The 27,368-nt window shown below is 42.5% G+C and overlaps 2 protein-coding genes across 2 annotated transcripts in view; both read left to right on the top strand.

Moving 5' to 3' along the window:
• LOC127552252 (zinc finger protein 260-like) overlaps positions 1 to 16,475 on the top strand; it is a 46,133-nt gene extending 29,658 nt beyond the window's left edge. The window contains exons 2-5 of the mRNA XM_051982858.1: positions 3,638 to 3,687; positions 9,055 to 9,181; positions 11,040 to 11,135; positions 13,489 to 16,475. Of these exons, the coding sequence (XP_051838818.1) occupies positions 3,658 to 3,687; positions 9,055 to 9,181; positions 11,040 to 11,135; positions 13,489 to 14,516 (1,281 nt within the window). The 5' untranslated portion in view covers positions 3,638 to 3,657 and the 3' untranslated portion in view covers positions 14,517 to 16,475. The remainder of the gene's footprint in view (positions 1 to 3,637; positions 3,688 to 9,054; positions 9,182 to 11,039; positions 11,136 to 13,488) is intronic.
• On the top strand, positions 1,770 to 26,118 carry LOC127547045 (zinc finger protein 561-like). Its single transcript, XM_051973899.1, has 4 exons — positions 1,770 to 1,774; positions 2,480 to 2,742; positions 19,586 to 19,635; positions 25,822 to 26,118. Exons 1-4 carry the CDS (start codon positions 1,770 to 1,772, stop codon positions 26,116 to 26,118), a joined length of 615 nt encoding a protein of 204 aa, XP_051829859.1.
• Positions 26,119 to 27,368: the final 1,250 nt, after the last annotated feature.

The raw sequence follows: 27,368 nt of genomic DNA, 5'->3' as shown, positions 1-27,368 counted from the left end.
TAGACTCGGGACATAGGCTTCCTGCTTTCCCAGGCTGTTCCCCTTTAGTGGGCCTAAACTCCCTCCCGTGGCCTGTATCGGTCTGTCTTACTTGCCAAACCCTTCCCCTGCTCCCCAGACCTCCTTCTTCCCTGGCCCTTCTTCGTTCTCAGTCCTCAGAGCTCAATCCCAACCTGTATTTTGCCTGGACTTTCCAGGTGGCTCCTGGTGGTCTTGGTATTGCAATTAGTGTAATAAGTTTCTTGTCATATTTGTTTAGGCAAAAAATGTTTTCTTAAGATGCTTTTAAAAAATATTTGAACTCTGAGGTTTCAGCTTCCATCCACCAAATTGGCAGAGATGACCCCAAGGGCTGGATATAGAGTTGGGGGCTATGGAATTAGGGGGACAGCAGTGCGATGTATATGTAAATATAAATTTGTCCAAATCTGCTGGAAAGGTTTTAGGATTCATTAAAAGGTGATGGAATGCCCCTGCTTTGTGACACAGAGATCCTACAGCAAGGCATCAGTTGTAAGGAAATAAGGGGAAAATAGGTTCTAGCTATATTAAAATAATCATTGCTGTGTTCTACTTTTATTTGGGGTGAATGTCAGTGGAAAAAAATAAAGATGCAAAATAGAAAATAGTACTCTTCAGTTGGAGAAGGTCTTAACAAATTTTGGTTCATTAACATATTGGAATATTGTATCATTAAAACTAGTTAGGAAGACTTTGGAGAAACATGGGGATATGTAAATGAATGGAGGTAGATTGAAGTGAGCAAAACCTAGAAAAATTACATATACTGTGATTCTCTCAGATACTCAGATAGCCTTGATCAGTGATGGCTTCAATTAGAAATTCCCTCCAGCAATGTAGATGCCTCTTTGTCCATCCCATGTGCCTCTTGCCTGTGTCTCACATAAGCTTGTCCCCAGAGGATCCATCCCACATGAAGGAGTCCTTCCCTGCTTTCTCTTTCCATCATAAAGACATGGCTGTCCATCTATCAGTGCTCTCCCTTACTTTGAAGCCAGCTTATCTCTTCTACACTTCTTTCATGAGAAATATGAGCTATATAAATGATCCCAGCAGAGGATCTTCAGAAATGTATTGATCAGCAGACCTCTGACTCCTTTGACAAAGGGAGGAAGGCAGCTCCCAGAAATGAATTAACTTGTAAAATCCTTTAATTTTGAGATCTGTTTGTGCTAACAATAGGAAAAACACTTCTCTGGGACCCTACAATCAGGTGTTGATGGGCTTATTCATTAGGCAGAAATGGGGGGCCATCGCCAGCTGTTGTCTTCAACTATGTCTTGTCCCCTGACTCAGAAACTCCAGAGGAAAGGATGAGGCTGATGACTGTAAACTGTCCTACCTTACTTATATCCATTTCATTTTCAGGTCAAGATTATCACTCTCTGATGGCCTCAGTCCACTTCAACTAAGGACCAACAACAGCCTCTGGGTGAAGTAGCTCATGACTCCAAAAGTTCAGTTTTCCCATCAGGCACTTTTAAATGAAGAACTTTGGTCTGATTCTTTCACAGTGTGATTGATGTGGAATAATGTGGACCATGATTGCATATGTAAAATCTATATCAGATGGCTTTTCATTTTGGGGAGAGGAGGTGGAAAGGGAGGAAGTCAAATAATTTGGGACTCAATATCTTACAAAGATGAAAGCTAAAAAGCAACTTTATAAGTGTAAAAAATACTAAAGTGGAAATAATTAGATCAATCAGCAAATTCTAGAAAAAAAATTCATTTTAAAACTTACAGCAATGAGGTAATATACCAAAAATTTGCAGGCCGCAGCCTAATATCCTATTGCACGTATCCAAATACCTACCAGACATTTTGAATTAGATAGCCAACGGGCAACTTAAATTCCCCATATCCACAAAACCTATTACCTTTTCCCCAAACCACATCCCTCTTCCAAATTTCCTTACTTAAGACTAACATCACTCCTCCAGTCACCCCAATTCATAACCTCACTTTTAATCTTAAGTCTGTACTATCTCTGAACTCTCATGTCGGCCAAATTTGGTTATTCCTATAACCACTGTATCTTTTCTATTACACCTTCATTCACACAGCATCTGAATTACAATTCAGATTCTTCTCACATCTTCCCCGGGTTATCATTTGAATCAGGCCTCTGTCTAATCTTTCCAGGAAGCTCCTGATTATCGCTTCCAAGCCACTCCCTGCTCAGTCACTCCAATAACTCTCTATTGCCGTTAGGATGGGATACAAAGTCCAGAAAAAGAGTATGGTGATAAGATTGGAAGATAAGGTGGGAAAACAGATGTCAAAGTTAACTACGTGTGTGTAAACACCCAAATGTGGATGCGTCTGTGACCCACGGAGAGCTACGGGAAGGAGCTCCAAGGGGGACTTAAAGAAGCAAACCAGAGAGGAGGGAGAAGATCGGAAAAGGGGGCGGTGGAGGAATTGGGGGGCCTGGAAGGATTTGGGGGCGGAACAGACAATTGGCCGGGGGCGGGGCCTGCAGGCTTGGCTCTGCTCTGGAGGCGAGAAGGCTCCATCCTCCAGCGGGATGGACAGGGCGGGACTCTGAGGACCAGGAAGACCCTTCCAGAGGGGTGTGTGGGAAGGCGGAAGACTTGGAGCTGCAGTCTGGCTGCCTGCCCCTCCTATCTTCCCGGCCAGCTCCGGGCTCTCTCCTTTTCCCGGGTAGCTCCGATCGCTTTGACTTCTGGAAGCCAGAACCGTGCTTGCAGCTCCCAGGTAGGTCAGAGCCAGCGTCCTCCACACCTACTGGCTTCCGCGGGCTGCCCCCTTCCCCCCGCGGTCTACTCCCCTTCCTCTCATCTCGTGGAGAGTATCTTCCAGGTCTACCGGAAGCACCCCCTTAAGCCTCGCTGCTGGATATGCACCCCAATTTGCTGGCTTCACCTTCCCAGATTTACCTCCGAGACTTCAGACTGTCCCTTGGAATCCGGGAGCGCTGATTTCAGCCTTCTGATCAGGACCCCGGGGTCTTGTCTCCCTGGACCCACTTCTTGCTAAGAGATTCAGATTCTCTTTCAGAGCCAATCCCATCTTCCTACCCTCCAGAAGCCACCTGGGAGCAGTGACCAGCGCTCTTTCCTGCTTCTCCTTAAATGAATCCGTGGCTCTTGGTCCCAGGCTTGCGGCTCCCTGGCTGCACTTTCCCTTTAGGGACTCCCAGCCCCGGCTCCCCCGCATGTCCTTCCCAGCTCCCAGGGGAAGCTCGGGGGACACAGGCTTCCTGCCTCCCCAGGCTCAGCTGTTCCCTCTGGTGGCCCTGCCCTCCCTGCCGTCACCTGTATTGGTCTGTCTCGCTTCTAAGACCCTCCCCCTGCTCCCCAGATCTCTCCTTCCCTGGCCCCTCTCCTCTCAGAGCCCTCGGAGCTCAATCCCAGCCCGCATTTTGTCTGAATTTTACAGGAAGCTTCTGGTGGTCTCACAGGGACCCTGAAAAGCAAAGAATTCGAACTGTCCTGGGTGGGCTGTGACCTCCACTACTCAGGCCTTTGGTAGCTGCTCCCTTTGTGGGGCCATAAAGGCTGGAGGCGGCAGGACTGGGAGGTAGAGACTAGGGCCCAGTCAGAGGAACTTTACAACACAGAGTCACCTTGTTACTTTTCTGTGTACCCAGGGAGCCTGGAGCCGGAGGGAATGGGCCCTGGGAGCCTGGCACCTGCTCAGGTGAGTGCCCTCCATCCAGACCTGACCCCCATCAGCCATTACAAATGTCCGGAGACATGGAGGGGGGTGTGAAGCTGGCACTGCCTTACTTGTGGGCTGCGCCTTTACCAAAGTTTGTATCAGCTTGAGCACAGTAGGAACAACACTGCCTTCCTCCTTCTCTCCTCTTCCTCCTTCTCTTCCTCCTCCTCTTCCTCGCCCTCCTCCTCTTCCTTCCCCTTTTTCTCCTCCTCCCCCTCCTCCTCCTCCCACTCTGTGTTTCCCATGCTTCAGTGAGCCCCGTGAGACTCACCCAGCCACAAGTGTGCCCTCCCTGTGTTTTAAGCTTCTTGTTTTTGCAAGTGATTGACAAGGACGACCTCCTCAGTCATTGCTCTTTGTTCTCCAAGGGTCATGTCTGTGCTCTCTGAATGCCTGCCTTGCATGGTACACAGGCACACACACACACACTCTCACACACCCTCCCTTCTCTTCTCTTTCTGGTAGCCAGACTCTCCCTTTATAACAACTGGAAGTCCAGGAAAGCCCTTCACCTTTCACCCTTCTCTTTCTCCCATGTCAGCACAGACCAGCAGCAGGACTCTTCTGGCTTCCCCAGTTCTTGCCCTTTGCAGCAGGGCTGCCCTTTGTCCTCAAGGCACAAACTCCTGGGGATGGTCAAGGACCTGATGTCTCTAAGACCTCTCCTGGCCCAGGGCCCGATCTCTGCTGTTTCAAAGTCATGGGACTGGGGCAATTTCTTGGAAGCTGTGACCCTGCTGTCGCCTTCAGCAGGTCCTGGTTTGACCTGGAAGAGCTTCATGGATGGGATGACCCCTGGCAATGCTTAGTTTGCATGTTCAGAACAGTCAGACCTGCAGGGCCCTCCCACCTGTAACAGGAGGCTTACCTGAGCACAGCACAGAGAGGGCGTTCAGTCAGGACGCTGCAGTTCTTTAGCCTGAGCGCCCAAGGCTCCCCTTGCTTTCCTGGGGGAGCTCACTGGTCAGCAGAGCAGGGGGCGGCAATGGGCCATCTTGGGAAATCTGTCATATCTGCAGGACCCTGCTTTCCCAGGGGTGGATCCTGAGGCCTCCGGGCAGCCTCACTGCTTTGTCCAGAGCCCGGCAGAACGCTGCTTGAAGGGAGGCACGTGGAGCCTTTGCCCACTCTGTGAGTCTGCTCCTGGGGCAACTTTGTCATGTTATAAATAAACAGAACTGACCTAACCATGTAGCAGGGGAAGGACAGATTTCAAGTACCTACTAAGTGGCAGACACTTGAGTTAAGCATTGTACCAATATCTCCAGGATTGCACAACAAAACCTACAAACTAAATTTCATTATCCCCATTTTATTTTTATTTATGTATTCACAAAGATCTGGAGATTGAGTACATTAGGTAAATGAGAATATTGATTTATTTCATTTTTTAAAAATTTTTTTAATTCAATTTTTTTAACAACAAAAAATTAGGCTTCTCTGTCCTCCTTTCTGCCATTCTCTTCCATTGAGAAAGCCAAAAAAAAATAATAATAATAATTAACCACCTTTCATTAGAATGTATATAGTCAAGCTAAACAAAATTTCTAAGGAACATTATATCTCTGTCTGAGCATCGCTCCTTTATCAAGACATAGAAAACATGTCACCATGAGTCCTCAGGAATTGGTTGATCATTGCATTCATCAGAGTTCTTATATATGTATACACACCTGTACACATATATTCATATCAATCACGAGATCTACCTTCTCCCTCCCTCACTCACTGTTCCACTGAAAACACAAATAAAACCATATCCATTACCCAAATTTTACCATTAATCTAATGGGGGAAAAAATCCTACCACTATATCCTAAAAACTGTTTCTCAGTCTGTACCAGTCTTCCACCTGTAAATTATAGACAGCATGTTTCATTATTATTGTTCCTCTGGAATCTTGGTCAGGTTTTATGCTAATCTGAGTTCAATGCAAGAGTCTTCCATTATATTTATGGAACTGATTTATTCACTCAGTTCCTTATGATCTCTAAAATAGTTGCTTTTATTTTTTTTAATTTCTTTTTTATTGAAGCTTTTTATTTTTAAAACATGCATGGATAATTTTCAACATTGCTTCTTGCAAAATCCTTGTGTTCCAATTTTCTTCCCTATCCCCTGCTCTAGATGCCAACTAATCCAATATATGTTAAACATGGTTAAAATATATTTTAAACTCAATATAGACATACATATTTATATAATTATTTTAGTGCACAAGAAAATCAAATCATAAGAGGAAAAAATTTAGAAAGAAAATAAAATGCAAGCAAACAACAACAAAAAGAGTGAAAATGCTATGTTGTAATCCACACTCAGTTCCCATAGTCTTCTCTCTGGGTGTAGGTGGCTCTCTGCATCATAAGATCATTGGAATTGCCCTGAATCATCTCCTTGTTGAACAGAGCCACGTCCATCAGAATTGCTCATCATATAATCTTCTTGTTGCTGTGTATAAAGTTCTCTTGGTCCTATTCACTTCACTCAGCATCAATTCCTGTAAGTCTCTCCAGATCTCTCTGAAATCATCCTGCTGGTCATTTCTTACAGAATAATAATATCCCATAACATTCATATCCCATAACTTACTCAACCATTCCCACTGATGGGCATCCCTTCAGTTTCCAGTTTCTTGTCACCACAAAGAGGGCCGCTACAAACATTTTTGCACATGGTTCTCTCCTTTAAGATAAGATAACTGCTTTTATTTGGAACAGGAACTTTTGTCAGTGCAAGGTTGTGATGAGAAGAGCAGAAAGTACATTTGTGGGACACAACTCATCAGAGTCATCTCTGGTTTCTTTATTTCTGCTTAAAAGGTTTGAAGTCTTATGTCCAGGCTGCTGTGTATTGGCGTTCTGATACTCAGGTGGTACTTGTAATACAACTTTTGCTTTGCTCTTTTTTCTGTGACTTGTTTTTGATATCTTACATTTGCTTCCCTTTTTTAAAGTCTAAGATGTAGAGAAGCCAATATAGCTTGTCCAATAGCTTTTCATGGAAGGAAACATGTTTGTGTCACAGGATGCACAGTATAGACAAATGGTAAAGATGTGTCAGCTGTAGTCTCAATAAACAATATAGGTCTCACACTCAGTTGTATCAATTGTTCTTACATTATTTTGAAAACCTTTAAGGACTTGATTTCCTACAGACACAAAGTGATAGATAACTAGGCCAAATACTCATTCACCTCATTATTTAGTATGTATTGACTATGTAAAGTCAGATTGAAAACAGCGAACGATTACATAATTGAATTGTACTTATGGCTTCCAATGATCATTTGCTCAGGTTGTAGAAATGTGGTATAAGAGGAAAAACATGGGCATGATTATAACACCAAAACTGGTCTTTCAGGCTTGGGAGTATAAACATGACAGCATCCTTACCTCTGACAACCAATCATGCAGTAACAATTTCCACCTCATTGTCAGATTCAGGAATAATCAGTAGGGAAGCAAAGAAACAGAACTGGTAAACTGAGACAGAAGGATACCACCTTAAGCAGAGGCTGAGGTTGTCCTTCTACCTTTTGCCCAGATAAGAAATCTATATATAAGGCACCCCTCTGAGTAACATATGATATTTCTCTGGAAATTTATGGGTTACTGATTTAATGATCCATCAGGCAATCATATCCAAATTCTAAATTCAAAACAAAATTAGTGACAGTCCCAAGAGATTTCATCTCTTCACCAATCAGGGGCTTCAGGTATATGTAAATACAAAAAAATCTTAGAAACAATTGTGCATAACTGATCAAATGCACCTGCAAAATACAGTCACAACTAGTGCAGGGATATTGGGTTAAAATTCTGCTCTAAGTACTTCAAGAAAACTTTAGATAATATATGTTCCATGTAATGTTCCAGTTGGTTTTCTGGAGGTCTCTGGACTAGACTTCGTTTTAACTAAAATTATTATTTATTTAACTAAATAAATTTATTTAACTAAATAACCACCATGAGAATAGCCAGAGATAAAGTCCAAAAATCTTTATTGTCTCTTTCACAGTCCAGTTTCCTTGCTTGGGGCCCGGGCCAGTTTTCTTGGGGTCCTCCGTAATGTGTCTTGGTTTCTGTGGGGGAGGCAGGAGGACCACCACAACGGTCTCTGTCTTAAAGTCTGTCTCAGTCCGAGAGCTCCAGCCTCCCACCACCACAAAGATGGGAGATGAAATGAATCTGTCTGGCTGAGTTTGTCCCAGCTTATATGACCCATAACAGTTCCATATTCGTTAAACAAGGAGACTGTTATGCACTTAAATGAATAGTAAATCATTTGCTGAAGACAGATTGGTAGAAATAATCATTTTCAGAGAACTTGCAATTCTAATAACCTCATTAAAATTTCTCGAATTGTTAAATAGCAGAATCTGATGCAGCATTAAAAATGACCTTGCCATAAAGCAGCCATAAACTAAAATAAAAACATTCAACTATTAACACCATGTAAATGTAAGCTATTCCTTTAAACAATAAAAGCAATTAATGTTAAAAGCTAATAGTTTTATCAACATACTATTGGCATATAGTAGGGCTCTTTTCCAGACCTTGTGGCAATACCTTTCCCTGAAATCTCTTCACAGGTCCTTGAAAATTACATGTTGGTTCTGAGAAAGCAAATATATCCCTGTCCTCAGGGTAAAGGGGAATAGAATAAAAGCAATCCCTAATATCTATTATCCATAAGGGCCATTCCCTGGGGATCATTCTGGGGATAGCAAACCTGACCATAAGGAACCCATGTCTTCCAGGATTGAGTTTACTTGTCTCAAATCTATTAACATTCTCCATTTACCAGATTTTTCTCTATTACAAATACAAGGGAGTGCCATGACTGTTTCCTCAACGTGTCCTAACTCTAATTGTTCTCGTACTGATGTAAAGCAGTTGTTTTTTCTCAGGGAAGCAATAAAACTTTTTCCCCAGAGCATGCTGTACTTGCCAGCTTCTCACAAAGTCTTTACAGAATTTTCTTTAGAATATATCAGTTAAATCCCTTCTGCTGAGGAACAAACTTCCCATCACCTCTTGCTCTCCACAGATCCATCTACCTCACAAATAAAACACTAACTCTTCCTGATTCCACAGTGAAATGCATTCAATAATAAGACATTTTTTCAGATTTACTCCAGCTGATTCTATAAAACACTTTCCCCAAATTTCAATACAACTGTTAATTACCATAGTTGCAGGAGCTAACTGACAGTCAGAAATGGTGTGAACTTTGAGCCAATCCCTTCTCTGCTTGAGTTTCCTCCTGTAAATTGGGGAGGTTTGGTTGGATTCTTGAATTTTGAAGTGACTTTCAACTCTATTTCTCATGATTTTGGTGCTTTAGGACTTGGTGACATTCAGGGATGTGGTTGTGGACTTCACCCAAGAGGAGTGGGGCCTCTTGGACCATCTTCAGAAGAAGTTGTACAAAGAGGTGATGCTGGAGAATGCTCAGAACCTGCTCTCCCTAGGTAAGGACATTTCCCTGGGTAACTCAAAGGGCATATCTTCATTTCCTTGGGTGTAGGGTTTGGGGGTGTATCAGAACCGAAAAAAAGTGCTGGTCTGCTGTGTCCAAGCAACAGAGTCCTCCTGTATGTCTCTCCTTTTTATGGTAAAAAAAAACTAAGGGTGTGTTGCTCCTGAAGCTCTCTCTTAGCAGTTCTAGGAAACTTCAAGTCAGAAATCAAATCCGTGGAAGCATCTCACACAAGGAACTAGTCTCAAATTATTTTGGCTGACCTCTACCTGGACACAGATTAGTCTAGCAGAGCTCTGAAAATTACTCCTGAAGCTGTTCCTGACAACCTGTTCCTCTTTGGTATGGGGCTGGGATTTGGAATAGTCTTTTTTTTATTGAGCATCAATTTGTAGCCCAAAGCTCATAGTTGTTTCTAATATAGGAAATTTATCCTGAATTTTCCCATCCTATTCCTCTCAAATTCCAGCACAAGTGTTAAGCAAAGAATGGAAGGGAATAAGCATTTCTTTTCACCTACTATTTGCCAGATGCTGGACCTTGTGCTTTCTTTACAATACTTTAACAACAATATTGTTTAAGAAAATCTTCCAGTAAATATGTTATTTTGACTATTCTAAATATCCAAATTAATGAAAAAGCAGAAATGTAGAAAGATTTGATTTGCATCCAGATAAAGAACAAATAGAAATATGAATAGCACAATTTTACATCAGGCCCCATAATCTAATTTACCCAGGTATGTTGTAGAGTACCAGGAGATAAGAATCCATCCAGGTCGTGAATCTTACAGTAAGTTGGCTCACCACCTTCCCTTTTCTTGTTGAATACCAGAGACATACTTTTTAATATAATGATAAGAAGTCTGTCAACTGAAACAAAATGCAAACTCTGCTATTCAGTAGTTGAAAACAGGAAAAACAGCCCATAATGGAATCTAAAGGCATTTGGGAGAAAGCTATTTGAGGACATTGGTATGATAATTTTACTCTAATGTGAATCTTAACTATTTATATCTCTGTCTAAGTAACCAAGATCCAGACTTAACCATTTACATCTCAGTAGATCCTGCTATAGGAATATCAAAGAATGGATTTTGTATCAAGTATACAAGCATTGGAGGTATATATATTTGCCTCTCTGATCAATACAATTTGTATTTTCCTCTCTTTTTTTTATTATAGCTTTTTATTGATAGAACATATGCATGGGTAATTTTTCATCATTGTCCCTTGCCATCATTTCTGTTCCAACTTTTTCCTTTCTTCCCTCCACCCTCTTCCGTAGATGGTAGAAAGTCTCAAACATGTTATAGTATATCTTAAATACAATATATGTGTACGTATTTGTACAGTTCTCTTGTTGCATAAGAAAAATCAGATTCAGAAAAGTAAAAATAATCTGGGAAGAAAAACAAAAATGTAAGTAGTCCACATTCATTTCCCAGTGTTCTTTCTCTGGGTGTAGCTGGTTCTGTTCATCTTTCTGAACAATAAAATTTGAAGCATTCATATCGAGCTTCACTCCACCTGGCCCCTGACTCACACACCCTTAAATTCATTACTGGAGTTGGATTTCAACAGTTTTTGCCGGAATGGAGCCTAGTAGGATAACAGGTGAGGGGAAAAGCATTTAACTCTTTTCCCAAAAAAAGTCATACAACAGGATAATGTGACAAATCCTATTATGGGTTTCTTGCATTACAAGCATTAGGAGATGACTGTAGACTCATATGTTTCAATATAATTGGTGAATCTCAAAAGGGAGCAACTCTGGATCTCAACCCATTCCCTAAGGAGAAATAAATGTCAAGTTTCTCTCCTTCATGATAACTTGATTTCCATTCTCAGGGCTTCCAGTTTCCACAGAAGATGTGATCTCTTATTTTAAGCAAAGGGAGGCTCCCTGGTTGCTGGACCAAGAAGGCCTGAGGAGGTGCTCTCCGGGTGAGTGGCATGAAAGCAGGGATATAAGAGTTGTGGTAAAAAATAACCTCAGCATTTCAATGAGTAGCTCTTTAAGCTTGTTTTTGTAGAAACATTGTGGTCTCCCATGATGATTTCATGATGGGCTCTACTGTGCATTCCTACTGACCATAGTTTTATTGTAATTTGCCATCACTCCTGCAAGAATGCAGATCCAGATATCTTTTTTTTAAATTTTGTTCTTTTTGAAAAAAACAGCAAGAACAAAAGAAAAACAGGAAAGGAATGCAAAACAAAATAAAAACAAAAGAGAAAATTTTCATGTGCCTTGTAAAACATCAGGGAGGGATTCAAAATATATAATAACGAATTGCCAGATCAAGAAAGTATCTAAGTAGAAGAAATTATATTCATGACTCTCCATTTGTTCTTTATTTCCTTGTAAATTGTTCTTGGGTGCTGTGCATCTTATTTACATTATTTTTTCCCCTTTCATCACTCCTAGCCTCCAGCAAGCTATAGTTAAGAGATATATTTATGTATACATATGTAGATATATCCATACATACATACACTCACAAACACCTCTGCTCCTTCATATACATAAACATGCCTTTCTGTACGAACTTAATTAAATTAAATCTTCTTTATAATTTGCCTTTCTCTTACTTAAACTTCCCCCACCGAATGATTTCCTCCCTTGCCTTCTTCCCTCACATGTTGCTTCCCTATTACCCATCCCTCCCCACTCAGGAGTGCTCTGCCCTTCATGGTACATATGGAATGTTGCTTATTGAACTCATTCCTTATGTGAGTAGAACTACGAGCCCGTCTCCCATTTCTATTGTCTCTGTGTCTATTCTTCCTCTGAACTTCATTACTATTTTTACCTTAACTCTGCCAATCTTTTTTAGAGCTACCCTATTGGGTTTTTTTGTTTGTTTTTATTAAAGCTTTTCGTTTTTCAAAACAGTGGACAATTATTCAACATTAGTCCTTGCAAAACCCTGTGTTCCAATTTTCCCTCCCTTCCTCCAAACCCTCCCTTATATGGCAAATATTTTAATATATGTTAAACATGGTAGAAATATATGTTAAATCCAACATATGTATATATATTTATCCAATTATGTCACACAAGGAAAAAAAGAGAAGCAAAATAAAATGTAAGCAAACAATAAAAAAAGTGAAAATGCTATGTTGTGAATCACACTCAGTTCCCTCAGTCCTCTCCCTGGGTGTAGTTACCCTTTTGTTGATGTGAATCTTAAACATAAAGAAAAAACAAACAAACTAATTATCCTTGTTTAAACAATTTGTCCATATTGAGTTCTTTAACACTGTTTTTGATATTTGCTCTTATGGTTAAATTTTCTGTTAAGTTTAGGTTTGGGTGAAAGAAAGCCTCTAAAAACCTGCAATTTCATTGATTGTCCATTTTTTCTCATTCAAACTTATACATAATTTTTCTGGATATGATATTTTTGGCTGCAGACCAAGTTCTTTTGATAGCTTTGATTGATTGTTATGTTTCATATTTTGGTCTTTTTTCTCATTCTTTATAATGTTTTGTTACTTCTTGATCTCATATCTTCAATAGTTCCCCTTGCCCAATTTTAATTTTCAAAAATTTATTTTCATCTTTGAAGTTCAATTTCTGAATGCAACACATTTTTCAGATGTGGATAATTTCCTCCATTGAATAAAAAGCTGCATTTCTTAAAAAGATTTGCAAGGGGATATGATGATAAATTTTTAAAAAGAAATAAGCCATGGTTATTTTTTTTAAAAGTAATGCATCAGAACAAAATCACAAATGCCTTAGATAAAATTTTAAAAAGAAACATGCAAAAACAATAGTGTTAATATTCTGAATGTGACATCAGATAATGTAACAGAAAATAAAATGAAAGTGATCATTAGAAAGTGAAAATAATGAAAGGGAAAGGGAAAAAATGAGAATTGAATTAATTAATCAAATACTATATGCAGAGCCTACCCAGTCACAGGGTGTAAATTTCAGTCTCACTTTCTGGTTTAGGTCAAATCTCTCAATCGCTCTGAACTGATGGTCTGAGTTGTCCAAGTAGTGAGAATAAAAGGTATTCTGTATTTCACAGGTTTACTGTGAGAATACAATGTATTTGTGCTAGAAACACATTAAAAATTCAATCATCCTTCAGATGTGAGCTAATAAGATTTTTAAGGGATTGATTCTGCACATTTAAGGCTTTTCTCTTTGTCTGGGGACATAGTAAATACCTGAGTTTCTATCCTAATAATGGGGGGGAATTAATATATGTGTGTGTGTGTGTGTGTAGTGTGTTATACTGTTTGTTATTGGCTATTTTTCTTATTTCATTATTTTTTTCAGAGCTAGAGATCCAACTTGAAATGAAGGAAAGTACTCACAAGCAAAGATTCGTGAGTCCCTGTGACTTCACTAGGAGCGAAATCCGGGGTACACATGAGAAATTACATAATTCAGAAAAACCTAACAAATGTAACCAGTGTGGAAAAAGTTTTAAAAAAAGGCAATCTCTTACTCTTCATCAGAGAATTCACACTGGAGAAAAACCTTATGAATGTAACCAGTGTGAAAAGACTTTTAGAGAAAGGGGACAACTTACTGTACATCAGAGAATTCACACTGGAGAGAAACCTTATGAATGTAACTACTGTGGAAAAACTTTTAGAGAAAAGGGAACTCTTACTGTACATCAAAGAATTCATACTGGAGAGAAACCTTATGAATGTAATCAATGTGGAAAGGGTTTTAAAAAAAGGCAGGATCTGACTGTACATCAGAGAATTCACACTGGAGAAAAACCTTATGAATGTAACCAGTGTGGAAAGACTTTTAGCATTAAGAAAGCTCTTATTATACATCACAGAATTCACACTGGGGAGAAACCTTATGAATGTAACCAATGTGGAAAGACGTTTAGCTATAAGGGACATCTTACTGTACATCAGAGAATCCACACGGGTGAGAAACCTTATGAATGTAACCAGTGTGGAAAGCGTTTTAAAAAAAGGCAATATCTAACTCGGCATCAGAGAATCCACACTGGAGAAAAACCTTATGCATGTAACCAATGTGGAAAGGCTTTTATACAAAGGGAATCTCTTACTGAGCATCAGAGAATCCACACTGAAGAGAGATCTTATGAATGTAACCAGTGTGGAAATACTTTTAGAAGAAAGGGACAACTTACAGTTCATCAGAGAATCCACACTGGAGAGAAACCATATGAATGTAAGCACTGTGGAAAGGCTTTTAGATATAAGAGAAGTCTTACTGGACATCAGAGAATTCACAGTGGTGAGACACCTTATGAAAGTAAGGAATATGGAAAGAATTTAATGGAAAAATCTGATTGGTTCTTGCCAGATCTGTGAGGAAATGAAAAGGTATTAAAATAAAGAGCAAGCTGGATTCTCTAAAGATCATTGGGAAAAGATAGGATGTTGCTAATGCCTTCCACGATTAGCCTTTTACAGCTAGAACCTTATGGCGAGGATGAGGAAAGGAAAATAAAAGATGACTAGGGATAGGAGAGAGCTTTAGAAGTATACTGGATCCTCCTTTTCAACCTGATCACCTACTTAATAGGCAATATGGTAAAATGGAAAAGTCAGTAGATTGGGACTCTGAGGGCAAGGGTTGAAATTCTAAGTTCTGTATGTTTGTGACCTCAGGAAAGCAATTTAACTTCACAGGTTTTGGTGCATTTAGATTAAGGTTAGGGTCTCTTCTAGCTCTTACTGCTTTGAGGGCCCAAAGTGGAGCTTGAAGGTGAAGCCTACTCATTGCCACTTCTTGTTGGATCCTCAGCTTCAGATTCAGCCCAATAACTCAAGAGACTTCGCACCTTCTGGGTATGATTGCCAGTTTGGAGAGGCAGCAAGATAGGAGAAAATCTAAATCTGCTCCTGTTGAATTAGGAAACTTGTACTTCATTCCTAAATACACAACTCCTGTGCAACTAATGAAATAGGTTTCTTGCCATATTTGTTCAGACAGAAAATTTTTGTAAGAGTTTTAAGAAAGATTTCAACTCCGAGGTTTCAGCTTTCATCCACCAAATCAGCAGAGATGATTCCAAAGGCTGGACATAGCGTTGAAGGCTGTGTACATAGAATTACAGCAGTGATGCGTATGTAGCTATGAATTAATCCAACTCTTCTGAAAGCCATTTGGTATTTGGGCTTATTAAAAAATGGTCAAGTGCCTATACTTTGTGAGATAGAGAACCTACAGCAAGGCATCAACTGTAAGGAAGTGAGGGGAAAATGGTTCTAGATTCACTAACATAATCATTGCAGTGTTTTGGTTTGTATATTTAAGGGGTGGTAGGAAAAGCAATATAGATGCAAAATAGAAAATGGTGCTTCCCGTTGGAGAAGATATTAAGCATGAACATATTGGAATATTGTGCCATAAGAAACAGTGGCTAGGAAGCATTTGGAGAAGCACGGGGATATGTAAATGAAAAGAGATAGACTGAAGTGAGCAAAATCAAGATAAACTCTATACTCCGTGACTCCCTGAAATACTCAGAAAGCTGGTCTGATCAGTGATCTCTTCAATTTGAAATTCCTTCCAGCAGTGTAGATGCTGTCTGTCTGTCTGTCCACCCTGTGGGGCTCTTGCCTGTGTCTCACATAAGTTCCCCTCAGAGGATCCATCCCACATGAAGGAGTCCTTCCCTATGTTCTCCTACCAATTCAAGGGCACTTGTAGAGTGTTCTGGCTCTCCACCTATCACTATTCTCCCTTCCTGTGAAGCCGGCTCATCTCTTCTTCTACAATTCTCTTATGAGAATTATGAGCAATGTAAATTATCCCAGCAGAGGAACTTCAGAAAATGCTTTATCAGCAATCCCCTGGGTCCCTTGACAAATGACAGAACCAGTTATGCTAAGGCCATGCCATGGGGCCTACTGACAGTTCCCTGGGGTCTTCTACTATGGGAGCTGTTCTGTCAGCCACTGCGAAGAGACAGCCGCGGTTTTGGCTGCTTGGTCGGCCAGATCATTGGGGAGCACGGATGCCGTTTTCTGCACTGGGCCCTGGACTGTTAACTACTGCCACAGCCCGAGGCAGCTGGAAGCGGCCAATAGAAGAAGCCTGGTCCTGAGAAGAAACCTTGTTCCTTTTCCTAATTCACTGCCTGGTGTTGGCTTGTGGGGCCAAATAGGTGCCAGGGAATGATGAAGCTCCACCCACTTCTGTGGCAGCAGTGATGTCATACCCAGACACCAAGGCTCCATCCTCATTTCTGTGACAGATCCCTCAGTGAACCAGTCACATTCGTGTGAACCTTTACAAAAGTAAATTCATTTTTTTCTTTCTTAGTTTTATTTTGATTCCTTTTTCAATTGAAAGGTATTTATTTTCTCTCCTTTACATTCCCCACTTAGTGGAAAAAGGAAAGACAAAGCAAACTCTTGGAATAAATATGCAGAGTCAACCAAAAGAAATCTCACATCAGCCATGTTTTAAAACCAAGGTTTCATTCTGTATCATTCTTGCTCTCCTAGAATCCTTCACTATTCAAGCCATTGGAAAAATGTTAAACAGCCCAGGAGCGAGCCCCCGCCCACATCTCTCCCAGAGACCTCTTGGCATGTTGGCATTGAACAATTAAAAACTGCTCCTTGCAGAACCTGACTCCATCACCGAGGGCTGCCTCCAGCACTAGACCCAAGCAGCCGTCCTGTGACTACCTGCCGCCCCCAAGCTGCCAGCCTCTCTCTTTGGTCCTTCTCTGGCAGCTTCTCATCTAGACTTGGGTCTTTCCCACTTGGTGTGGCTCCCAATGGCTGAAAGCCTTGCCAAGAAGACGAAAGCCAGGTAGATGAGGGTCTAAAAAATCACCTTGTGTGTGTCTAGGAACTTATTCCACTGACCATGACAAAGCCTTGTGGGATCCCCATCAGTGAAACCCCTAGTAAAGAGGGGACAGTTCTAGCAGGGACATAATGACCCGTATGTGGCCTTGCTTGTTCAGGCCAGTATCCAAGAACACAAGCCTTGCACACACGGTCTAGAAGGAGGCTAAGTCCTGAACAGTAAATCAAAACTTTAGCCAAAATTGCATTAATATATGCAAAGAGGCTCTTGAACTCTTCCCTCTATGCGATTTCTATAATTACTATGTTATTCAGGGTCTTTCTGGATATTCACTGAATTATATGGCAGTCACCCTCACTGGGTCACTATGAAAGTAACTCATATGATTATAAAAGGATTTTTATAATTTTTTTAAGAATCAATAAGACCCCTTGGTTGAGGGCTGTTCCTTGGATTGGAGAAGCCTCCAAATTTCCTTGGGAGGGGAATACTAGACCCTACATGTTCCCCTCCTCCACAGACTGTAACCCTGCTTGCTAAGTAACAGACCTCCTGATCCTTCCTACCACTTACTACTACCTCCCTCAATGATCGTTTCTCCCCAATGCTGCTTCTTGGAGCTGATTCCCACCCCTTCATACTCTATTCTCACCACTTATCCTGAAACTCTGATCACTAATGGTCAAACTTTCACTCCTTCTCTACTGGCTTCCTCACTTCCTTTATGCTGACCAAACCTCTCCAATGCCCTCTTCTTCCTTTATTCTCCCCTCCCAATGTGTGCTCCAGAATACTTGCTCACCTCTCAGCAGAAAATCCAGCATGGTGGAGTCAACATGGCGGAGCATGGAAGGAACTCTACCTGACTCACTTCCAAGTATAAAATAATACTCAAAATGAATCCCGGAGCAAAAGAACCAATAAAAGGACAAAGTGAAGCATTTTTTCCAGCCCAGAAGTTCAGCAGGAAAGCTCTGTCAGACACAGGTCAAGGGAGAGTACAGACCAGGACAGGTGGCCCCCAGCCCAGGAAGAAGCAGGTTGCATCCCAGCAAAGCAGGACTGAGAGCCCCGGCCCCAACAGGCCATCAGCCAGAAGCCAGACCCCAAGGCAAGAAGCTTGGGAAGTGTCTCCCTGGCCCAGAACCACAATCCAACTTTAATATGAATTTTAGAAGTCAAGATATAGAATGGAAAAATACACACACACCCCCTCCCCCAAAAAAGTAGTCCATAAAAAGATAGTACGTGACAAGAGAGCTTGAAAGAAAAGGTGGCAAAACAGGATGTCAGGTAGCTACATGTGTGTAAACACTCAAATGTGGATGAATCTGTGACCCACAGAGAGGTACTGGAGGGAGCTCCAAGGAGGATTTAAAGAAGCAAACCAGAAGGCGGGGAGAAGACTGGGAAAGGAGGAGGTGCAGGGATTGGGGGGCGGAACCGACAATTGGCTGGGGGCGGGGCCTACAGGCTTGGCTCAGCTCCAGGGCGAGAAGGCTCCATCCTCCTGCGGAATAGACAGGACGGGGCTCTGAGGGCTAAGACCCCCCTCCCAAATAGGTTTGGCTGGAAGCCGGAAGTCTTGAAGCTGCGATCTGGCTGCCTGCCCCTGGGTCGTCCTTTCCCGAGGAGTTCTGGGTTCTCCTTTTCCCGGGAGCTCCCATCGCTTTGACTTCTGGAAGCCAGAACCGTGCTTGCAGCTCCCAGGTAGGTCAGAGCCAGCATCCTCCACATCTGCTGGCTTCCACGGGCTGCCCCGGATATTGGATCTCCAACCCCTCCTCTCATCTCGTGGAGAGTATCTTCCAGGTCTACCGGAAGCACCCCCTTAAACCTAGCTGCTGGATATGCACCCCAATTTGCTGGCTTCATCTGCCCAGATTTACCTCCGAGACTTAAGACTTTGTCCCTACGAATCCGGGAGCCCTGATTTCAGCCTTCTGATCAGGACCCCGGGGTCTTGTCTCCCTGAACCCACTTCTTGCTAAGAGATTCATATCGTCCTTCAGAGCCAATCCCATCTTCCTACCCCCAGAAGCCACCTGGGAGCAGTGACCAACGCTCTTTCCTGCTCCCCCTTTAATGAATCCGTGGCTCTTGGTCTCAGGCTTGCGGCTCCCTGTCTGCACTTTCCCTGTAGGGACTCCCAGCCCCGGCTCCCCCAAAGTGGTCCCGCAATCTTCCCCAGCTCCCAGGTACACCTCGGGACAACAGCTTCCTGCCTCCCCAGGCTCAGCTGTTCCCTCTGGTGGCCCTGCCCTCCCTGCCGGCACCTGTATTGGTCTGTCTCGCCTCCGAGCCCCTCCCCCTGCTCCCCAGACCTCCTCCTTCCCCGGCCCCTCTTCTCTCACAACCCTCAGAGCTCACTCCCAGCCCGCATTTTGTCTGGACTTTCCCGGAGGCTCCTGGTGGTCTCACGGGGCTCTGAAAAGCAAAGAATTCCAACTGTCCTGGGTGGGCTGTGACCTCCACTACTCAGGCCTTTGGTAGCTGCTCCCTTTGTGGGGTCATAAAGGCTGGAGGCGGCAGGACTGGGAGGTAGAGACTAGGGCCCAGTCAGAGGAACTTTACAACACGGAGTCACCTTGTTACTTTTCTATGTACCCAGGGAGCCTGGAGCCGGAGGGAATGGGCCCTGGGAGCCTGGCACCTGCTCAGGTGAGTGCCCTCCATCCAGACCTGACCCCCATCAGCCATCACAAGTGTGGGGAGCCATGGAGGGGGGTGTGAAGCTGGCCCTGCCTTACTTGTGGGCTGCGCCTTTACTGAAGTCGGTATCAGCTTGAGCACAGTAGGAGCAACACTGTCTTCTTCCTCCTTCCTCTCCTTCTCCTCCTCTTCCTCCCCTTCCTCCTCCTGCCTGACATGGCGCACATGCACACAGACAGACAGACAGACACACACACACACACACCCCTCCCTTCTTCTGGTAGCCAGGCTCTCCCTTCATAACAACTGGAGGTCCAGGAAAGCCCTTCACCTTCCACCTTTACCTTTTTCCCTTTTCCTTTCTCCCTTCTCCCTTGTCAGCCCATACCCAGAGCAGAACTCTGAGGGCTTCCCCAGTTCTTGTTCTTTGCAATGTTGTCCCCAGGGCACAAACTCCCGGGGCTGATCTAGGCCCTGATGTCTCTAAGACCTCTCCTGGCCCAGGCAAAGCAGCTCCTGGGATTCTCCTCCTTGCCCCGGGGTTCCCGGCTCCAGCCCTACAGGCCCTGTTACTGTTGAACCCGGTTTCCTGGTGGTGTTATGGGGGTTACCCCGAGCCGAGCCCAGGCACTGGCAGAGACCCTGAGAACAGCAGCGAGAAAGGAAGGAGGAAAAGAGCCGTCAGTGAGTCATGGGATGGGGCAATTTCTTGGAAGCTGTGACCCTGCTGTCGCCTTCAGCAGGTCCTGGTTTGACCTAGAAGAGTTTCATGGATGGGACTGACCCCTGGCAAAGCTTAGTTTGCTTGTTCAGAACAGGCAGACCTGCAGGGCCCTCCCACCTGTAACAGGAGGCTTACCTGAGCACAGCAGAGAGGGCGTTCAGTCAGGATGCTGCAGTTCTTTAGCCTGAGTGCCCAAGGCTCCCCTTGCTTTCCTGGGGGAGCTCACTGGTCAGCAGAGCAGGGGGCGGCAATGGGCCATCTTGGGAAATCTGTCATATCTGCAGGACCCTGCTTTCCCAGGGGTGGATCCTGAGGTCTCCAGGCAGCCTCACTGCTTTGTCCAGAGCCCTGCAGAACGCTGCTTGAAGGGAGGTACGTGGAGCCTTTGCCCACTCTGTGAGTCTGCTCCTGGGGCAACTTTATCATGTTATAAATAAACAGAACTGACCTAACCATGTAGCAGGGAAGGACAGAACTCCAGGAGATGGTGGCTGATAAGCTCAGCAGGGAGGTACCACCTTTGACAACCATCAGGGGAGTCTTCAACTTCAAGCCTGGGCAAAGGAAGAAAACCAGCATTTGTTATAAAGTACCTACTAAGCGGCAGACACTTGAGTTAAGCACCTTGCCAGTATCTTCATGGATTCTCACAGGAAAATCAAGCTAGATTGCATTATCTCCTTTTTATTTTTATTTATATAGTCAGGGAGATCTGGGGATTACTCCAGCCTCTTATTCTGCCTCTCCTTTTAATTCTTCCCCACTTTTTCACTGCTGAGTAAAATGTATTTCTCCATTCATCTCTGTGTTGGATGTATTCTTCCTTCCTTGGACTAGATGACCAAAGTTCAGATCTCAGGTGTCCCCACTCACTCCTTCCTCCCTGTTGGTAGAGATGTTGACTTGGGGACCCTCCCTACCTGAGATAAGATTTCCCAGCCCTCCTTTCTCTTCAGTCACCTTAGGATATTCCTCTTCCCTTCTTTCTACTCTCTCCTGAAGATCATCAAGACTTGACAGAAACACTCCCAGCTTTACTCTGCTTTGATTTCCTCTGTGAGCCCCAGTAGGGATGAGAGGAGACACTTGTCATCTCATCATGACTGAATGAAACAAGTTTGTCCTTTTGAGTCACTGAAGGACAAATTTGTTTTATTCTGAAATTCTAGTTCATCCCAAATTTCTTTGTTACATTTCTCTTTACTTGTGTTTGATCTTCAAAGGTTTTCTCCATTTATTTTTCATTCTTTTCATTAAGAATTTATGGGGGGCAGCTAGGTGGTGCAGTGGGTAGAGCGCCAGCCCTAAAATCAGGAGGACCTGAGTTCAAATGTAGCCTCAGACACTTAACACTTCCTATCTGTGTGCCTTGGGGAAGTCACTTAATCCCAATTGCTTCAGCAAAAAAAATAAATAAAACAAACAAAACAACAACAACAAAAAAAATATACGGAAGGGCTTTGTTTTTCTTTTTTTCTTTTTTTGAAGCTTTTTATTTTGAAAACATTCAAAGATAATTTTTCACCATTGATCATTGAAAAACCTTGTGTTCCAATTTCCCACCCTTTTCTCCTCATCCCCCCCACTTAGATAACAAGTATTCCAATATATGTTAAATCTAAAACAGCCATACATATTTATGCATTATCTTTCTGCACAAGAAAAGTAAGATTATTAAGGGAAAAAAATGAAAAAGAAAAAGAAATTCAAGCAAACAACAAAAAGAGTGAAAATGCTATGCCATGATCCGCACTCAGTCCCCGTGCTCTTTTTTCTGGGTGTAGACGTCTTTCTCCATCACAAAATCACTAGAACTGGCCTGAACCACCTCATTATTGAAAAGAGCCACATCTGCCATGAGAATTCATCATCTTACAATCTTGCTGTTGCCATATACAAAGATCTCCTGGTTCTGCTCATTTCACTCAGCATCAGTTCAGGTAAGACTCTTCAGGCCACTCTGAAATTGTCCTGCTGATTGTTTCTTACAGATTGTTTCTTCCATCACATTCATGTACCATTACTTTTCCAGCCATTCTCCAATTGATGGACATCCCCTCAGTTCCCAGTTTCTTGCCACTGCAAAAAGGGCTGTCATAAACATTTTTGTACACGTGGGACTTTTCCATCCTTTAATATAAGATAGCTGCTTTTATCTGGAAAGGGATTTTTTTTGACTATGCAAGGTTGTTATTAGAACCTCTGAAAACACATTTGTGAGGCACAACTCAGGCCCGTCTCATCAGAGTCATCTGTGGTTTCTTTTATTTCTCCTTAAATGTTTCTTGAAGTCTTATGTCTAGGTTGCAGTTTATTAGTATTCTAATATTCTGGTGATACCTATAATACAACTTTCACCTTGCTTTCTTTTCTGTGTGACTTGTTTCTGATGTCTTACATTCACTTCCCTTTTTTTTTTAAGTCTCTTGCATTTGCTTTAGTTTTTGCCATTGCCTTGTGGCAATTTGGTCTGTACAAATATTGAGAGGGTTATCTGTAAGGGCAAGGTTTTTATGACTTTTGATTCTTTCTGTCACTACTCTTATTTCTTCTCCATTGAGTTTTGCCTAGAGGATCTCATTGATTAGTGCGTCTATCTCTTGCTTTTCCTTTTCCCAGAATCCTGTTTGGGTTTGTGCCCAAATTCCCTCAACTGAGGCAGTGCTTGGAGATAGGAGGCACTCTTCAGTCTGGCTGCTGAGTGTCTCAGATGAAGATATTGCTTATTTTAGGGAGGGTCTATTTTGCTTGTCTGTCCAGCAAACTTCCTGATTTCATACCCGAAGATAGAGCTGGACTCTGCAGCACTCTTGAAGGGAAGATCTGGGCTAGTCCTGTTGCTGCTTTCCTGGGGCTAGGGATTGTTTTACTCCGGCATCTCAGGGGCAGGAAAGGGGCCTGTGCTGAAAGGGGTCTGATCCTGGGCCTGCTGTTGTGAGCTCTGTGAATTTCTGACCTGGATATGAGTGTGTAGCTATGGCTTTGTTTTTGTTTTCCAGGTTGGGTTGGGTTTTCCTGTGGGCAAGTGAGAGATTCTTTCCATTGGATTTTCATTTTCTCTGTACAGAAATGAGCAGACTTCTCTTTGACCATTTCCTTTAGGATGGTGTCCATTTTTTTAAACCAGTGTTCATTCCATAAGACCTCCCATCATTAGCTGGTCTATGTTCAAGCTGTGATTGCCATCAATACACTTGCCTTCAGCAAGAGCAGATGTTTTTTGACTGTTAATTGTCGTTTACTTCATTTCCTCTGGGCTGTCCTTCACTTTTGTATATTTCTATTCCCTGTCTATTCTCTCTTTTGTTTCTTTGGGAAGAGTTACCATGGGCAGAATTCAGTATTCTATTCCTGCATCTTGGCAATGATTTAAAAAAATCCAGAGGTCGAAGAAATATGGAAAGAGCTCTGTAGTGGGAAGGAGCCTCTTGATTCAGGGATCTGTGGAGAGCCCAGTTAGAAAAGTCCCAAAGGAGGAGAGCCAGTGAATAATGAGGAGATAGCTGGGCTTTCCCCTCAAGAACAGGTTTGGAGTGCATTAGCCCCTTTCATCTTGGTAAAGGGGGGCTATGGGAGAGGAAAAGGAAGGAAAGATTTGCAATATCTTCTCTTGGGTGTGAATTGAGGAATCACTCAGAGATGAATTGTCCATCAGTAAAAGAACTGCCTGCTTTTACTGAGATCCTGTCTTATGGAGGAAGAAGGAACCAAGGGACCCAAGAGAAAAGGAAAGATTTAGTAATCCATGGGAATCTCAAAAAGTGTAAAAGAGCAAGAAATTCCTCAGTTGTTCAGAAGTGAAAAAAAAATAGAACAGAGAAAAGCAAAGTTGAAATGTGCATTACACAAAGACCTTGAGGAGGTCAGGGTGGCATGTGAATGTGGCATGTGAACATGTCACAAGTTCACAAAGGCCATTCTCTTTGCCAAAAGGTAGGTTTATTTAGGAGAAGAGATTATAGAGAAAATGAAGAGATAAAATGAGAACCAGCAGGGGGAAGTAGGAAATAGAGTTGAAAGAGCAATAGGATTAATCTGGAGAAGAATTTGGAAGGCTCCATTAAAGGAACATAAAAGATTGTTACATTGATTGGCAGCCTAGAAGCATAAAGTAGTTTAGCAAACTAACCCAAGTTAGTTATAGTTGGCTATACTATATATTTATACTATTTATAACTATATAGGGTTAACTGTCTTAAGGACAAAGTCACCAGTAAATTGAAGACACTATGAGGAGGGAGGGAGAGACTACTCCATAGTGGGTTTTGTCCAGGGAAGGACTTAGCAAAGCTCTTGATCTTGGGTACATTTTTGATGGGTGAGATATAGGATTGGAATTTTCTTAGGGCAGGAGGGGGTAGTACCAGGCAAGCATTTGGGAGCTCACAGGGAGGGATCAAAGAGGAACCAGATGGTATCCACCTGGCAGATCAGGTCCCAGACCCAAAACATCATAATCAGAATCTCAAATGTTATTTATAAATGCCCAGAATTTTGAGAGATAGGTAGTAGAGGATGAAAAAGATTTCCATTCTCCCAGTCACCCTATGCAGACAGGCTAGTTTGGGAATTGGTTATGCCTGATAATGGCAGGTTGGGTTCTTGCTGACAAAGGGAGTGAATAAGCTGAAAGTCCACATTAGAACAAAAACCAGATGTTTCAAAGAAGAAATCCAAAATGATGTAGCAGATGAGAAATAGAGATGGCCCCTCCCAAGTATCAGGGTATTCCCAGTTCTGCCCACCTTCTCCTATATAGGGTCCATCTCTTGGCTTCTTAACTTATTTTTATGATTCCTGTTCTCCCCAGATTGTTCATTGCCAGGTATCTTTGTAAAACATTTATTTCTCAAAGTAAATGACAATATTTTCCCTATTTTTTTTAATTAATGAAGGAAGCCTCTTTTCCAGTTTCTCTTGTTTCCCTGTAATGAAATATAAAAATTGAGGAATATTTGCCTTAAACAAAGGAAAGCAATGACCAATAGAGGCATGTGCCCATATCAACATCATCCTCAGGGGGACCTCACAGAAGAAATAAGACTTTTTTCCCAAAGCATGCTATACAGACTTGCTAACTTCTCAAGACTCTTTACTGAATTTCCCTTAGAATACATTACTTATATCCCTTTTGCTGAGGAAGAAATTTCCCATCACCCTCTTGCTCTCCACAAATTCATCTACCTCACAGATAAAACACAAACTCTTCCTGATTCCACAAGGAAATGCATTCAATAATAAGACATTTCTCAGCTTTACTCCAACTGCTTCTATAAAATGCTTTTCCTCAAAATTCAATAAGACTCTTAATGACCATGATTGCAGGAGCTGACTGACACTCACAAATGGCACGAGTTTTGAGCAAATCCTTTCTCTGCTTGACTTTTGTCCTGTAAATTGGGGAGGGTTGGTTGGATTCTTGAATTTTGAAGTGACTTTGAGCTCTACATCTCATGACTTTGGTGCTTTAGGACTTGGTGACATTCAGGGATGTGGCTGTGAACTTCACCCAGGAGGAATGGGGCCTTTTGAACCCTCCTCAGAGGGAGTTGTACAAGGAGGTCATGCTGGAGAATGCCCAGAACCTGCTGTCCCTGGGTAAGGACATTTCCTGGTTAATTTTGAATCTGCAATCTAGGGACGTATCATCATTTCCTGGGGTGCAGGGTTTAGGGGGTATATCAGGGGGAAAGGAAAAAAGGCTGGTCTGCTATGTCCAAGCACCAGATTCCTCCTGTATAAATTTGCCTGATATCATAGAAAACTGAGGGTGTCCTTGGTTGTGCCGGAAGCTGTCTCTTACCAGTTCTAGGTAGCTTCAAGTCAAACATGAAACCAGTGTGAAAGCATCTTACCCAAGGATCTACTCTGAGCTTATTTTGGCTGACCTCTACCTGGACACAGACTGGTCGACCAAAGCTCTGAAAATTGCTCCAGCAGATCCATTGCTGAAAACCTGTCCCTCTTTGGCACAGGACTAGGATTTTGAATACTCTTCTTTTTAGCAAGCATCACTTTGTAGCCCAAGGCCCGTGGTTGTTTCTAATATAGGAAACTTGTCCTAAAGCTTCTTTCCTCTTGCCTTCAAATTTCAGCACCAGTGGTGGGAAAGGAAGGGAAGGGAATAAGCATTCATTTTCATTTATTGTTTTCCATGGGCTGTGCCTTATGCTTTCTTTACAATACATTGGCAACAACATTGTTGGGGAAAAACTTCTGGCAATTAAGTTACTTTGATTATTCTAAATGCCCAAATTAATGAAAAAGCTGAAATGAAGAAAGATTTGACTTGTATCAGATAAAGAACTAATAGAAATATGTACAGCATAATTTTATAATTACCCTTTTTATCCAGGAATGGGTTAGAAGTTTCTTCCAGAAATGAACCTAAAATGTGACAAACCCTATTATGGCTTTCTTGCATGACAGGCACTAGTGGGTGACCATAGATTCATTTGTTTCAATAGAATGGGGTGAATCTGAAAACGGGGCAGCTCTGGATCCTCACCCCATTCCCTAAAAACAAACTCAATTTGAAGCCTCTCCTTGATACCTATCTTATTTCCATGTTCAGGGTTTCCAGTTCCCAGAGAAGATATGATCTCTCATGTTAAGCAAATGCAAGCACCCTGGGTGCTGGAACAAGAAGGCCTGAGAAGCTGCTCTCCTGGTGAGTGAGGTGAAAGCAGGGATGTGAGAGTTGTGGTTTAAGGGGCTCCTGGGAGCTACATGAAGTAAATGCTGGGTTCTGGGGGAAAGATCAGCCTTGGAATTCTTTCTCAGATACTTTTTAGGCATATCTCTTTTTCAGTTATTCCTGATCTAGTCACCGAAACTCAGGTCTCAGCAACACAGCTGGGCCTGAAGTTTCTAACCTAGGAAGGTTCCCTTGGTCTTCCCAGACTCATATTCCTACTTCACAATTACTCCAGTAGGCAAAAATTTCTGGTTCCTTATGAGACTGCAACTATACCTAGCTTTCCCAAGGGATTCCCATAGGATGTTTTCACAGAGGTAG

This window comes from Antechinus flavipes, chromosome 2, assembly GCF_016432865.1.
Source record: "Antechinus flavipes isolate AdamAnt ecotype Samford, QLD, Australia chromosome 2, AdamAnt_v2, whole genome shotgun sequence".
NCBI lineage: Eukaryota > Metazoa > Chordata > Mammalia > Dasyuromorphia > Dasyuridae > Antechinus > Antechinus flavipes.
Note: the sequence above shows the minus strand (reverse complement) of the source record. Positions and strands in the feature narration are given on the sequence as shown.

Excerpts from the sequence above, each read along its gene's own strand:
- LOC127547045 (XM_051973899.1), top strand. Across the intron at positions 2,743-19,585 it reads ACCGTGCTTGCAGCTCCCAG|GGAGCCTGGAGCCGGAGGGA; the intron begins GTAGGTCAGAGC and ends CTATGTACCCAG. Across the intron at positions 19,636-25,821 it reads GGAGCCTGGCACCTGCTCAG|GACTTGGTGACATTCAGGGA; the intron begins GTGAGTGCCCTC and ends TTGGTGCTTTAG.